At 44.4% G+C, this 14,546-nt stretch overlaps 1 protein-coding gene across 1 annotated transcript in view; it reads right to left on the bottom strand.

The window, feature by feature from the left end:
* ALK (anaplastic lymphoma receptor tyrosine kinase) overlaps positions 1-14,546 on the bottom strand; it is a 793,694-nt gene that overhangs the window by 548,234 nt on the left and 230,914 nt on the right. Inside the window, exon 3 of the mRNA XM_011972566.1 lies at positions 2,696-2,860. Within this exon, the coding sequence (XP_011827956.1) occupies positions 2,696-2,860 (165 nt within the window). The remainder of the gene's footprint in view (positions 1-2,695; positions 2,861-14,546) is intronic.

The following is a 14,546-nucleotide window of genomic DNA, read 5'->3' as shown; positions in this document are numbered from 1 at the left end:
ATCACCCAAGAAACTTATGAAAAATAAAACAAAACAGACTTCCATGAAAATTGAAGCTGCAATGGGATACTGTATTTCATTCGCCAGACAGATAAAAAAATATAGTCTGGCAATAGCAGATATTGATGAGGATGTAAAGCCATGGGGAGGAATACCAATATATCACTAGTGGGAGTACAAATTGGTGCAACCACGTTGGAAAATAGACTGGCATTAACCAGTGAAATGGAAGATGCACTGACCCTCTCACCCAGCAATTCCACTCTTAGTTACATGCTCTAGAGCAATGGTCCCCAACCTTTTTAGCACCAAGGACTAGTTTCTTGGAAGACATTTTTTCCACAGATGGTTTTGGGATGAAAATGTTCCACCTCAGATCATCAGGCATTAGATTCTCATAAGAAGCACTCAACCTAGATCCCCTGCATGCACAGTCCGTGTGTGTGCAGAGTGCACAATAAGATTCACATTCCTATAAGAATCTAATGCAGCAGCTGATCTGACAGGAGGCAGAGCTCAGGCAGTAATGCTGGCTCGCTTGCTACTCACCTCCAGCTATGCGTCCCATTCCTAACAGGCCTTGGACAGGTACCAGTCTGCAGCCTGGGGGTTAGGGGTCCCTGTTCTAGATAAAATCTGGAACATGTGTACCAAGAGAGATGTACAAAGATGTTTACAATAGTGTTGATGGCGATAGCAAGAACCTGGAAATAATTCAAATGTTCAATGACAGTAGAAGAGATCAATTGTGTATTTTTATGCAAAGGATGAATATAGTACCAAAAGCAAATGAATCACAGCTACATCTATCAAAGTGAACAGATCAAAGACAATATAATCCCATTTATATACAAGGCTGAAAACATGCAAACCTAGTCAATATGTTGTTTGGAGCTATATACATAGGTAGTATAGCCATGAAAAAGAGCAAATAAGTGATTCACACAACATGTAGGAGAGTGGTTACCTTGGAGGGTGAGGAAAAGTTTGTGATCTAGGTGGGATAGAGGAAACCCCAGAAAGACTGATAATGTTCAGATTCTTCAGCTTTTTGGCAGTGAGAATGCAAGTGTTGTTGGTTTTGTTGTAATCTCTAATCTATGCATGCATATTATATCTACTTTTTGCTAAATTTCCTAGTAAAAATGTAAAATACACAGATACGTAGTCTCCATCTCAGATCTACTGAATCAGAATCTCAGGTTATAGGATCTAGGCAGTGTTTTCCATTAGTTCTCCAGAAGAATTCTGATGCACTTTCTAGTTAAGAGCATTCACCTACACACACACACACACACACACACACACACTACAATACCTATCAAAATCCAGATAAAAGCAGCTTAAAATATAAGTCAAGGTCAAGCAATCCCAAAAGAGTTATAAAGACAAAAAGTCAGCCCAGGAAAGTGTATAGAAAGGAAAGTCTCTTTTGGTTCTTTGATGACAAGGTAGAGACTGAGGTATAAGCCTGAGAGCATTAGTTGTTTTTGTGCCACCTTCAATCTCCCTCATCAGCTTAACAGATCTGACCTGTTAGACTCCCTAGCAGCATGAGCCTGAGATGATCTCTGTCAAGAACCTGGCCACAGAGCACGCTCTGGTCCTGGTCTTGCTACAAAGACAGAAGCATGATGTGGTGGACAGTACCCTTGTCTAGGACTCATCACAGCAGGTATTTAGACCCAGACTCACATGTACATGTTGTGTGATGTTGGACAAGTCACTTACCCTCTCTGAGCACTAGTTTTCTTCTCTGCCCTGCCTCTCTCATTGAAATCCAATGAGATAGTGTAGGTGGGAGTGCTTTGCAAACTGAAAAAACTACCCTGAATGTCCAATAAGCCCATTGCCATTTCAGTTATTACTTCTTCCTAAAAGCCAGGAACATAGGCTTTCAATTCTGAGTCAGTAGAGTTTTCTGGGTTCAAGACATTGGGAGCCCTAAGATTTGGCTTGGTGAGACATAAAATTAGACCAGGGCTTACTGCCTCCACATCTCTCTCCAAGAAACTCAGCACAATTTAACAACTGCCCACTACTTTCCTCTGAGCCTACCTTTCCTAGGCCTGATAATAAAGAAGAGGACATTCATAAACAGCTCAGGGCCACAGAAAGCATCACACCAAGCAAACATGTCACTTAAGTATTTATGAATGGCTTTGAAACAAACATTTAAGCCAGTTCTACAATACCTTCCAAATTAGGATTGCCAGATTTGGCAGTAAAAATAAAAATGCAGGACACTCAATTACATTTGAATTGTTTTGTATAATTGGAATAGTTTTTAGTTTAAGTGTATTCCAACTATTGCATGAGAAACACTTATACTAAAAAATCATTTGCTGTTCATCTGAAATTCAAATTTAATGAGGTATCTTGTATTTTATCTGGCAACCCCATTTCAAATACCGATCAGCACTTTGTCTTACAGGGAAATCTGCATGGAGGAGAGTTATGAAACCCTACTTTTATTACTTGTTAAAGAATAAAGGGTTGGGCTGAACTTGAGATGGGACTTGTCTTCCTCCCTTCCTTGCATGGCCAAAGAAGCCATGGAAAGGCACAGATAGTAAAAGCAGGTTTCAACGGAAACAGAGCAGAACAGGGGTGAAGTCTCATCAATTCAAACAGAAACAGGCATTCCAGCCTGGCCCTGACCCACCCACGACATCACCAGTGGTCTCTCCCTTACCTCTGGGCATCTCCTTAGAACGTTCTGCCTCAGGCCCATCCAGCAAGTCCATCTGGGAGGCCTCCTCGGAGGGAACACGGCGCCAGGACCAGCTCTGGTTCCTGAGGTCATGCAGTGGAGGGGAATATTCCAGCTCACAGGGGAAGTCAAAGCTGCACTCCAGACCTGCAATAAGAGCCAAGGATCAGTGGAAAAAACCATTTCCCAAATGTGACTTTTCAGCCCCCTCCACTCCACACTAGGAGGCTGGCCTTCATCTCCTCCACACCCTTTGCCCTGTCCAGGGGAGATCAGTTGTCAATACCACAGGGCTCTGTATTGGTGAAAAGGGCCTAAGAGAGTAAAATGCGCCCTTTCTGTAACTCATATTATGGGAGATGTTCTCAGAGAAGGCAGGTAAAAAGCAGAGCTAACTAACAGGTTGAATGGTGGGAAGCTCTGCATCTTGTGAAGTTACCTGAAGACACAGAGAGGGCCTGAGGGTGAGTGGGCAGAGCCTGCGCAAGCAACGCACGAGGCCTGAGTCCAAGTCTGGCACTGCTTTTACCAGCCTGGTGACTCCGAGCAAGAAAACTCACCTCTCTGTCCCTTAATTCCCTCACCTGTACATTGGGCTGATAATTACCACTCAAGTTGGCTGTAAGAACTGGTGGTAAAACACACTCTCTACAAATATCTAATGTATGCAGGGCTTACAACCTAGATGATGGGTCAGAGTAAACAGGCAACCTACAGAATGGGAGAAAATGTTTGCAATCTATCCACCCGACAAAAGGCTAATATCTAGTATCTACAAAGAGCTTAAACAAATTTACAAGAAAAACAAACAACCCCATCAAAAAGTGGGCAAAAGATAAGAACAGACACTTCTCAAAAGAAGAGCTATGTGGCCAATAAACATATGAAAAAAAGCTCATCATCACGGGTCATTAGAGAAATGCAAATCAAAACCACAATGAGATGCCATCTCACACCAGTTAGAATGGTGATCATTAAAAAGGAAACAACAGATGCCGGTAAGGCTGTGGAGAAATAGAAATAGAAACGCTTTTACACTGTTGGTGGGAGTGTAAATTAGTTCAACCATTGTGGAAGACAGGGTGGTGATTCCTCAAGGATCTAGAACCAGAAACACCATTTGACCCAGGAATCCCATTACTGGGTATATACCCAAAGGTTTATAAATTATTCTCCTATACAGGCACATGCCTATATATGTTTATTACAGCACTGTTCACAATAGCAAAGACTTGGAACCAACCCAAATGCCCATCAATGATAGACTGGATAAAGAAAATGTGGCATATATACATCATGGAATATTATGCAGCTATAAAAAATGATGAGTTCATGTCCTTTGCAGGGACATGGATACAGCTGGAAACCATCATTCTCAGCAAAGTAACACAGGAACAGAAAACCAAATACCGCATGTTCTCACTCATAAGTGGGAGGTGAACAATGAGAACATGTGGACACAGGGAGAGAAACATCACACACCAGGGCCTGTCTGGGGGTGGGGGGATAGGGGAGGGATAGCATTAGGAGAAATACCTAATGTAGATGACAGCTTGATGGGTGCAGCAAACTACCATGGCACGTGTATACCTATGTAACAAACCTGCACGTTCTGCACATGTATCCCAGAACTTCAAGTATTAAAAAAAAAAAAAAAAAAAACTCCAGATGGCCTGGGAACTTCAGGACGTTTTGCAGAGGAAGATAAGGCCTGCACAAAACCAGAGCAAACCAGAACCAGTGGCCCCTGTCACATTTAGATCATTAGCATATCATTATAATGTAAAAGTTCCCACCCATAGAAGAGAATCACTGCCACTTTCTGCACACGTGTTCTTGATCTGCACCTGCGTGTCTGAAGTTTTTCCCCACACAAGCTTACATAGCCTCTGACCCACGTCTAACCCTGTAACATTCCCCAGCTTCCCACTGCTCTGGGAGAAGCTGTCTTTAGAGCAAGTGCTCTCTCCTTTTCCATGCCTGGCCAGAAATACAACCTGCTTGCCCTTTTCCGTGAAAAAAGAAAAAATGCATAAATAAAAAAAATTTAAAAACTTAGGTGATGGGTTGATAGGTGCAGCAAACCACCATGGTACACATATACCTATGTAACAAATCTACATGTTCTGCACTTGTACCTCAGAACTTAAATTAAAAAAAATAAAAAAATGTACTGCCTATGAAAAAATGGACCTGGTCCATATTGGATGCTCTGAAAAATGCTAGCCAGACCCTGTCCTTTCTGATTGATAAGAGAAAGGCCACAGGGAACTGCAGTTTCCTCATAGCCTGCTTTGCCAGCCCTATAATCTACCCTTCAATCTCCTGTCCAGAGAAGAGGGCCAAGGCGATGACAGTGAATCAGGGTTTATTTTCTCTTGGGGAGTGATTGGGGAGGGTCTCTGGGTAAGGAGAGAGAAAAAAGGGAGGCAGGAAGGGCCCATGCCCTGGGATGTTTTGTACTTTGTTGAGCTTCCCTAGGCAGACTCTTTCTGTCCAGTGATTCCACATTTGCCCCACTTTTAGGGTACATGGGCCACTCAGCTTTTCTTCCCCTTCCTTGCTCATTGTCTACTCTCCAAAGTGGCTGAAGAACTTTGCACATGGTGGGCTCTCAAAGCTGACTTATGGATTAATGGAAGATGCCAAGACACAAAACGTTCAACCACCTCTTATTTCATCCTCTCCCCAAAGCCATGGGAATAAGAAAAAAAGGGATAATGTGATAGATATTGGACAGACAATCTGAGGAATTCAGTTTGAGTCCAGGCTTGTCCAGTTACCTCTCATGTGTGAACTTTGGTTTTCTCATCTGCAAGACAAAGGGCTTATAGACTAGAAGATTCCAGGAACAAGCACCTGGTGAAACCTGGGCTGCAGCTCCATCTCTGCCACTGATTTGCTGGTGACCTTGAATAAGTCACTTAACCTCTCTGGGCCTCAAGTTCCTCAAATATAAAATCTAGACCAGATATTTTCTAAAGTTCCCATTTGATTTGGCTTTTTAAAGATTCCAAAGTCCATGGCCTCAGAAGAGTTAAAATAGCTATTTTGATAATTCAATCTTTGTGACAGTGCTAATGGGTGCTACGTCCCAATTAGCATTTGTGCATTTTAACAGCTGCTTCTGAGGCTACTACTACCCCAATCTCCAAGACAAGTCTGGTGTTGGAAATTTCAGAATACAGTGGAGGCAGATTCTAAGGCAAGCAGCTGGTCACTGGATTGTCTTCCAATGGGTGTCCACACCCATAGACAGCTGGCCCTGCTGCAGAGTTGGGAGCAAAATATTCATGTTAACACGAAGCAAACTATTTAAGTGTAGGAGAAAAGAAAAAAAAATCCTTCAATTACACTTCTATTGAGTGTCTTTCTGCTCCTCAGTTGCTTTCCAGGAGCTGCCATCCTTCTGGCCCTAAGGTTAATACTCCTTGCCCTTTCACGATTCAGACAACTTGCCTTCATACTGGAAAGCTGAAATAGGTAGCTCTCACTTTGGGTTGATAGGCCACTTGCTCTACAGCTGGTGTCCAGGAACCACAGGCTGCCTTAATCTTCAAGATGTATTTGAAGACACCTGGTTTTCATATGAGACTACAAAGAGAAAACTGGTCCAACATTTTGTACTTTGCAACACCAAAGTGACATAGGAAGGATTAGCTATGAAACGTGACTAATAAGGAGAGGTGTAGCCATGAAATGTAACTCCTCTGGGGAGGGTCAAAAAGACACATCCACATTGGTGGATGTTCATGTCAGAGGAAGGGAGAGAAAGCCCCCAGCCACTCCCATCCCACATTGACAATTATCAGTGCTTTTCCCAAAGATTCAACTTCTGCAGCCATCGTCTATCTTGATTTTTCTCCTCCAATGAAAGATGACCTATTTCTATTCAAGACAGAGGTGAGGTGTGCCAACTGTCTGAGTTGTGTCCTGCCTGGCAAATGTGCCCTACATGTATATCAACAAACAGACAGTGGAATATACAATCCCAGCACCAAGTATATTAATTCTAGGATCTTTGAATGCTGGAGAATTTAAGTGTGATAATTGGCTGTGTTTGGGCCAGATCCTGCCTAGTAAAACAGACTATGCAAATGTACCGATTATCAAATGAGTTCCTTCTGTAATTCTCAGTCCGCAGCAACCTCCTTTTAGCTGTTAAAGCTGTACTTTCTAGCTTTAAATAGGAATGGAGTTACTATTACTACTCATTTGGGTGAAACTGAATTGGGCTTTTCTACATTCTGATTTAATTTCTTATAAAACATGGACACAGGTTTTTCTCTCTCAAACTAGCCTCAGTGCCTCTTGGGCAATAATACCTTGGGACTTGTCTAAAACACCAGGTTAAGTCTTAATTTCCTTGGGTCTTTTCCGAGGTTCTAGACCTAGTGTGCTTCTTGAATGTCTCTCCTTCACCCTCTTCCGACTCAGTGCCTGTTAGGTAGAGACTGTAGAATCTACTTTACAGGAGGGATTCAGAGGGGTCTAGGGCTTCAGCACAGTGCTGAACCTTAAGCAACCCAACCACAGAGGCAGGTCCACACCCACCCAGGGGTAAGGGTGGGAAACTACATTCACTCAGCCCCTCCTGGTAGTCTTCCAGGCACTGTCCTGGGTGTTTTCCTTCCATCACTGTACCCCATCTTCAGAACAACACTGAGAAGTGGTTGGTTTCTTCTTTTCTCTATAGGTGAGGAAGCTGAGGCGTAAAAAGTTTTCTTGCCCCCAAATCAAAGGACTACCCCAAGGCAGACCCAGAGAGTGACCTAGAACTGGATAATGCGGAATATCCAGTGTTGTTCGTCTCTCTCCCCCAGTTTCAGAATCTCAATTTAGCGCTGAAGATTAAATTACACAATAGATGAGAAACCTATGAAGTGTTTTATCTTGGTTATTCTCAGACCCAAAGCCTGCAAACTTTTCATATCTGAAAAGGCTTCTCCATGATAGGGGACACATCTATATTTTCTCAATGTCAGGCCCATTTTGCAGAATGACTGTGACCTTCAGGAGGATCCAGAGATCTTGACCTTTTTTGTTTTGACCCAAGAGAATCTGACCATTGAAAAAGAGCGTTGAGAAAAAGACACACTTTCCAGGACCTGCCAATCACATACGTGAAATCACTGCCACCTACTTTCTTGTTGTTTCCATCATGGAAGAGAGGTAAGGTAATGGAACCTTCTGGAAAAGATCTGCCAGCTGAGAGGAGCATCAAGTGCTGTGAAGGGAAAGGGTTCTAGCAGAGCAGGGAGGATGGTTCTGGGCTTGGTCCCGCACAGAGCAGCTGAGACCCCAGCAGGTCCATTTCTGTCTCTAGGCCTGTTTCTCTGCATTTGAAAGATGAAAGAAATGGAGCATGTGTCCTCCATGGTGCCCTTCATCTCTGAGGGTCAGTGATTCTATAGGCTTACCCTGGGCCGACACAACCAAACCTACAGACCATTCAGCCTGCCTCTGCTGAGGAGCTGCTGCCCCTAAACAGGGACTTGTTGTCATCCCAAGAGACAGATTTCCTATGGAAGGAGGTTGAATATACATCACACTCAATGGGGACCTGGTTTGCCTCTAGATTCTCAAAGAATTAAAAAGGAAAGCTTGGCCGGGCACAGTGGCTCACACTTGTAATCCCAGCACTTTGGGAGGCCCAGGCAGGCGGATCACCTGAGGTCGGGAGTTGGAGATCAGCCTCACCAAAATGGAGAAACCCTGTCTCTACTAAAAATACAAAATTAGCCAGGTATGGTGGCACATACTTGTAATCCCAGCTACTCGGGAGGCTGAGGCAGGAGAATCTCTTGAACCCGGGAGGCTGAGGTTGTGGTGAGCCGAGACCCCCACCATTGCACTCCAGCCTGGGCAACAAGAGCAAAACTCTGTCTCAAAAAAAAAAAAAAAAAAGAAAAAGGAAAGCTCGTGTAAGTTTTGTACATAATGGTTGCAGGATGAACAAGTGAGTGTGTGTGCACACACCTGCACATGTGTGTGTGTGTTCATACATTTTTATGATTTGATACTCACTTCCTGAAATCTCCCAGTGCATGAATCACATTTTAAAGACTGAATTCATTAACAGTTAGCTTCTAGACATTGTTTTAGTATGAAGCACAGCCACTCAGAAGAACGTTATGGTAACTATCAGAAAACCACAGGGGTGACCCTGCCCGAAGACATACCCAGTCTCCCTTATCAAAACCCCCTGGCTGTAGAAGACTTGTCAATGACCATCCACCTTGAACACTCTGAACCCGAGGGTGGAAATGTAGCCTCTAGGAATGTGTGAGACTCCCAAAGCAGTCAAGCCCAAGGCCTGTGCCTAGGAAGCCCAGCATTTGTTACTCAGGCAGAGATGGGGGCCTTCCAACCAGGGCCATGTGCCAGGCCGAGACACTCAAGGAGACTGCATGTAGGTTCCAGCTATTCTCCATAACACCACAAAAGGGGAATAGAGAGCTTGGTGCATTTTGGACACTTGGATCTCCTCTTGAGTGGGCTCAGAATATCAAACAATCCTCCTTTGTATCCAGACTGACCTCAGATTTCCCCAGAATCCCTTGGAGCAAGGCCCTTTATGCCTCCTTAACCTGAGCCTGTTAACCAAGAGACTAGTTTCCTAAATCCTACTAGTTTTCTAAATCACCTTGGGTCAGTTTCAAGGTAGGGGACCAGCAGCTCCCGTTAGTTTTAAAGACATCCCCTCCAACATTGCCCAGTTTCCAGGTGAATGTAGGGTGGCAGGGCCTTAAAGGGCAGCCCCCCAGGGCAGGTCCACATCAGCCCCTTGGATGAGGCCTCACAGCCTCAGGTCACTGTGAGCCTTGGAAACAAATACTGCAGAATGAAAAGAAAAGTCATAAAAAAGAGAAGAACGCCATGCCCATCAATTCCATGACACTTCATCCTTCTTGATTTTGTCTCTTATTATGAAGTAAAGCTGGAGGTCTTACTTACTTTCTTGTTCCTGGCAACGCATGCTGTAGTGTGCATAGAAGAGCCCTGAGCCCTATGGAGAGGACTTCTGTGAAGGTGTGTGGGAAGTGTATTCATAAGTAATAACACTCGCCAAGGGCTCACTGGGGCTGGTCACCATGCCAGGCACCTGACATGATCATCTTATTTAATCCCTTTGATGTAGGCAGGATTCTTATCTCCATTCAACAAATGAAGGCATTGGAGCTCAGAGAAGTGAAGTCACATCTGATGTTACTCAGATAGGAAGGGACTCGGTGGTCTTTTACTGATGTGCTGTGAGTCCTGAGTCCCTTTCAGTAGGTCACAAACAGGATTGCCAATAGAAAAGGCAGCAGACATAGCTCCCCTCATGCAGAGCCACAGACACGGACATGTCTGCGGCTGCAGTGAGGCAGGAAACAATGTATGAGCTCCACAAGTGAGGCAGAGCTGACAGTGTCTGACTCTGCAAGTACCACCTAAAGGCAATGCCAACCTTACTGTGGTGCCACAAAATACTAAAGAAATGGTCATGGTCATATGCCATCACCTCCTTCATACTGACAATTGAAATACTATTTCTCAGGATGGACAGGAGGCTGTGCTCAAAAAATGGCATGGTATACAAATTCTGAATCAGCCAGTGTGCTGATTTAGAATGCCAACACTCTTCTGGATGGCCGCACTTCACACTACAACAATATATGAGCTCTGCAAGTGAGGCAGGAAAGGACCTGGGCCCAGAGAGGGACAGGCAGGACAAAGCTGGGGGCACGACAGGAGCCAGAGTGTCTTTGCTGTCTTGAAGGCTCTGATACGACCTATAAAGTTGGGCCTGGGATGCCCTAGGTGAGGACTGAGTCAGAGGACACATCACCAAGATCTAAGTCAGACTCTCAGTGGGGATATGGCTCAGGAAGCCAAAACCACAAGCACAATAAAGCCCAGGGCTTAAAGTTCCCATCTAGGTTTCTTGATTGTATTAGTCTGTTCTAATGCTGCTAACAAAGACATACCCAAGACTGGGTAATTTATAAAGAAAAAGAGGCTTAATGAACTCACAATTCCACATGGCTGGGGAAGCCTCACAATCATGGCAGAAAGGGAAAGAGAAGAAATGCACATCTCACATGGCAGCAGGCAAGAGAGTGTGCGCGGGGCAACTGTCCTTTATAAAACCATCAGATCTCATGAGACTTACTCACTATCATGAGAACAGCACAGGAAAAACCTGCCCCCATGATTCAATTACCTCCCACCGGATCCCTCCCATGACATGTAGGGATTATGGGAGCTACAATTCAAGATGCGATTTGTATGGGAACACGGTCAAGCCATATCACTGATGTCTTCCAGAATATGTGCTGTGTTTCTTGGGTCTGATTGGGATCCCAGTTTAGAAAACTGAGGGTGGGTGGGCAAAGTTTCTGTGGCCATTAGGATGTATCTGTTTTCAGAAGGGGCCTATAAGAGTTCATTTAACTGAATACTTGGTCAATGGGATCTGCGTCTGAAAACAGAATTATCAGGTTTGCCACTCACTTAAAATGACAATATGATTGTGATTTTGTGTTGGGGTTATTTTCCCGCTAAAAATGCTTTCCTGTCTCCAGTTATCTTGACTTGATGTCTAACTACTGGGATACAGAGCCTGACGCTGGGCCTGACTGTCCTCACTTGTTGAATGGTGATGTCTGTGATACCAATCAGCCGTACAATCTTTCCCCGTACGTCTATGGCCATATGTCTTATGCATCAAGTGACCTTAATATCATCATGATTGATTCACAGGAATAGAGCACAAGACTTGAGATTCGACTCCAATTCTGCCATTGTCAGCTCTGTAATATGGGACACTGTCTGTGCTAAGCCTCATTCAGGTCATCTCAGTGAGAAGCCTCACTTTCCAGAACTGCTGAAAGGGCTTAAGATGATGAGGCATGTGCTTAGAATGGAGAATTCCCAAAGCACATTGGCTGATTCCAAATTTGCTTACCACGCCTTTTGTGAACACAGCTTCCTGTTCATCCTGAGAAATAGTATTCTGAGAAATTGTCAGTCTGAAGCAGGTGATGGCACATGACCATGACCATTTCTTTAGTATTTTGTTGTACCAAAGTAAGGTTGGCATTGCCTTTAGGTGATATTTGCAGTCAGAGGCTGTTAGAACTTTAAGTAACATTTGAGGTCAACCATTTCTCCATTCGAGATGTGAAAAAAACAAGACCCAGGCACAGGAAAATACTGACTTAGGGCCATGCCACTGATTAATGAGTCCTTCACACACAGTGTGGAGGGCATTTCTCCTGGCTGCAGAAGTCTTTCTGAGTGTCACCACTTTGGGGAGCACCAGACGGGAGCTGGGCAGAAGTACTGAACCACCACCTGTCATGCATCCTCAGGCTTTCTTACTGGCCCCTCCAGCTGAAGCTGGTTTTCTTCATGACATAGGAAAATGCCAATGTATTCCTGACAAGTCTGGTTAAGTGTCTTCAGTAAAGAACCATATGAAACATCATGCATACATGGCAATTATCTTACAGCTGGCCTTTAGAGAGATCTACACGTAACGCTACATTTCATTAAATGGAACCCCAGAAATCAGCATTCTTAAAACACTGTCAGTCCTTAAAGATTGTACCCAGCTCAAGGGAACTCTCTCAGTGGCCACTAATCCTGAGGCACAGGGAGGGTGTCTTCTTTGCTCAAGGGATTCATCAGAATATCCCAGCTGTAGGCCTTCCGAGTCATGAGGGACCTTGGAGACCTCTGAGAGGAAGGAAAAGGCTGGAGAATGATGGGGATCATGAAAGAATGCACAGCGGCTGGTTGCAAGGCTGGTACTAAAATTCTGTTTCTTATCCTGATTGTTATTATTATAATTATTCAAAGCTGTGCCTGACAAATAGACAAAACAATACCTTAAACAAGTAGAAAAATTCTGAAAAATCCACACTATTTTTTTCTGGAATAAATTAGCAAAACCATATATGGCTAGGTTTCAAATATCTCCCAATGATCAGATGGCTCAACTCACCTCCAATAAAGCTTTTTGGGTTGTCTCCTCCTACATGTACTCTTCTGCCAACAAACTGCTTTTTGATGGTTGCTGGAAGCTCCCTGCTGGTGAGCATGTCTGTTCTCAGGCCAGGAGCCACAGTGAGAACAGGGTGAGGGAAAGCATGGGGCCAGAAGCAAAGGGGAAAGTTCACTAGAGAATTCTTAGGAAGCCTCCCAGCTCCAGGACCATCAGCCTTGTGCTTGGGGCAATTCATTTAACCACTTGAGTCTCAGTTTTCTCATGGATAAACCAGGTAGAATTATCACACTAATTATGCTGATAAAAATAATATAAATACCGGTAATCCCAGCACTTTGAGAGGCCGAGGCGGACAGATCACTTGAGGTCAGGAGTTCGAGATCAGCCTAGCCAACATAGTGAAACCCTGTCTCTATTAAAAATACAAAAATTAGCCAAGCATAGTGGCGGGCGCCTGTCATCTCAGCTACTCAGGAGACTGAGGCAGGAGAATCGCTTGAACTCGGGAGGCGGAGGTTGCAGTGAGCCAAGACTGTGCCACTACATTCCGGCCTGGGTGCCAGAGTGAGATTCCGTCTCAAAAACAAAAAAGAAGAAAAGAAAAAAACATATATCTGCTGTGATGATCATACGAGGTAATGAATGTGGCCATGCTTTAGAAACCCTGAGATACCATATACTAATAGATGGATGTTCTCACCATCTTGGCCCTCTGATGCAGACATAGCACTGTGTCTTCTTCCTGTGTCTCAGATCTACCACCAGGAACCTGGGGATGAACTGACCTGACTTGACCTTGGAGGACCCAGGGAGAAGCAGGCTAGAACAGAGATCCTTCTGTCCTTGCCCTATTTTATATCAACCTCTCAGGGGAATGGGAGAGGCACCAGGGTGTCTGGGGAGGCACTGCATGGAGTAACTAGAAGCACAGATCCTGCATGAGGTCAGGCTCCCAAGTTGGAAATTTGGCTGTGCCATTACTAGCTCCACATGTCAGAGAAAATTATTTAATCTTTTTGTGCCTCAATTTTTTCAACTGCAAAATAAGAATTAAAGCAGGGACTACCTCCTGGAATTGTGAGGAGGGTGAAATGCAATAGTGTACGTTGAGTGCCCTGCATGGTGACTTGCACACAGTTTGGCCTTATTTAATGATGGGTGTCATTGCTGTTACTCATTTTTTTTTTTTTTTTTTTTTTGGAGACAGAGTCTCACTCTGTTGCCCAGGCTGGAGTGCAGTGGCGCAATCTTGGCTCACTGCAAGCTCCACCCCCTGGGTTCACACCATTCTCCTGCTTCAGCCTCCCAAGTAGCTGGGACTACAGGTGCCTGCCACCACGCCCCGCTAATTTTTTGTATTTTTAATAGAGACAGGGTTTCATCGTGTTAGCCAGGATGGTCTCAATCTCCTGACCTTGTGATCTGCCCACCTTGGCCTCCCAAAGTACTGGGATTACAGGTGTGAGCCACCGTGCCCAGCCATTGCTGTTACTCTTTAAGTGTCTCCAGGAGTCAGCAATGGCAGAGAGGATATAAGAGGGAGTATATCCAGCACAGCAGGAAGAAAACTTTGTTTCAAGCCCCGTTGCAGTTGGAAGCGTAAAAGGAAAAGGGGTGATGGAGAAACGTGTGCTCCTCTCTCAAACTTTCCTTTGTGACGGCTGATTGAGCTTGGCTGTGGAAGACCTCAAGTGAGATGACCTGGGTTCTAGCTCTGGCTCTGTGATATAACTTCACACAAGTCACTTAAGCTTTCCAGACCTCAGTGTCCTCATCTGTAAAATGGAGTGGGGGAATAAAACGATTCTCCGGTCTCTTGCATCTCTACCATGCTAA

Source organism: Mandrillus leucophaeus, unplaced genomic scaffold (genome assembly GCF_000951045.1).
Source record: "Mandrillus leucophaeus isolate KB7577 unplaced genomic scaffold, Mleu.le_1.0 Scaffold13, whole genome shotgun sequence".
Taxonomy (NCBI): domain Eukaryota; kingdom Metazoa; phylum Chordata; class Mammalia; order Primates; family Cercopithecidae; genus Mandrillus; species Mandrillus leucophaeus.
Note: the sequence above shows the minus strand (reverse complement) of the source record. Positions and strands in the feature narration are given on the sequence as shown.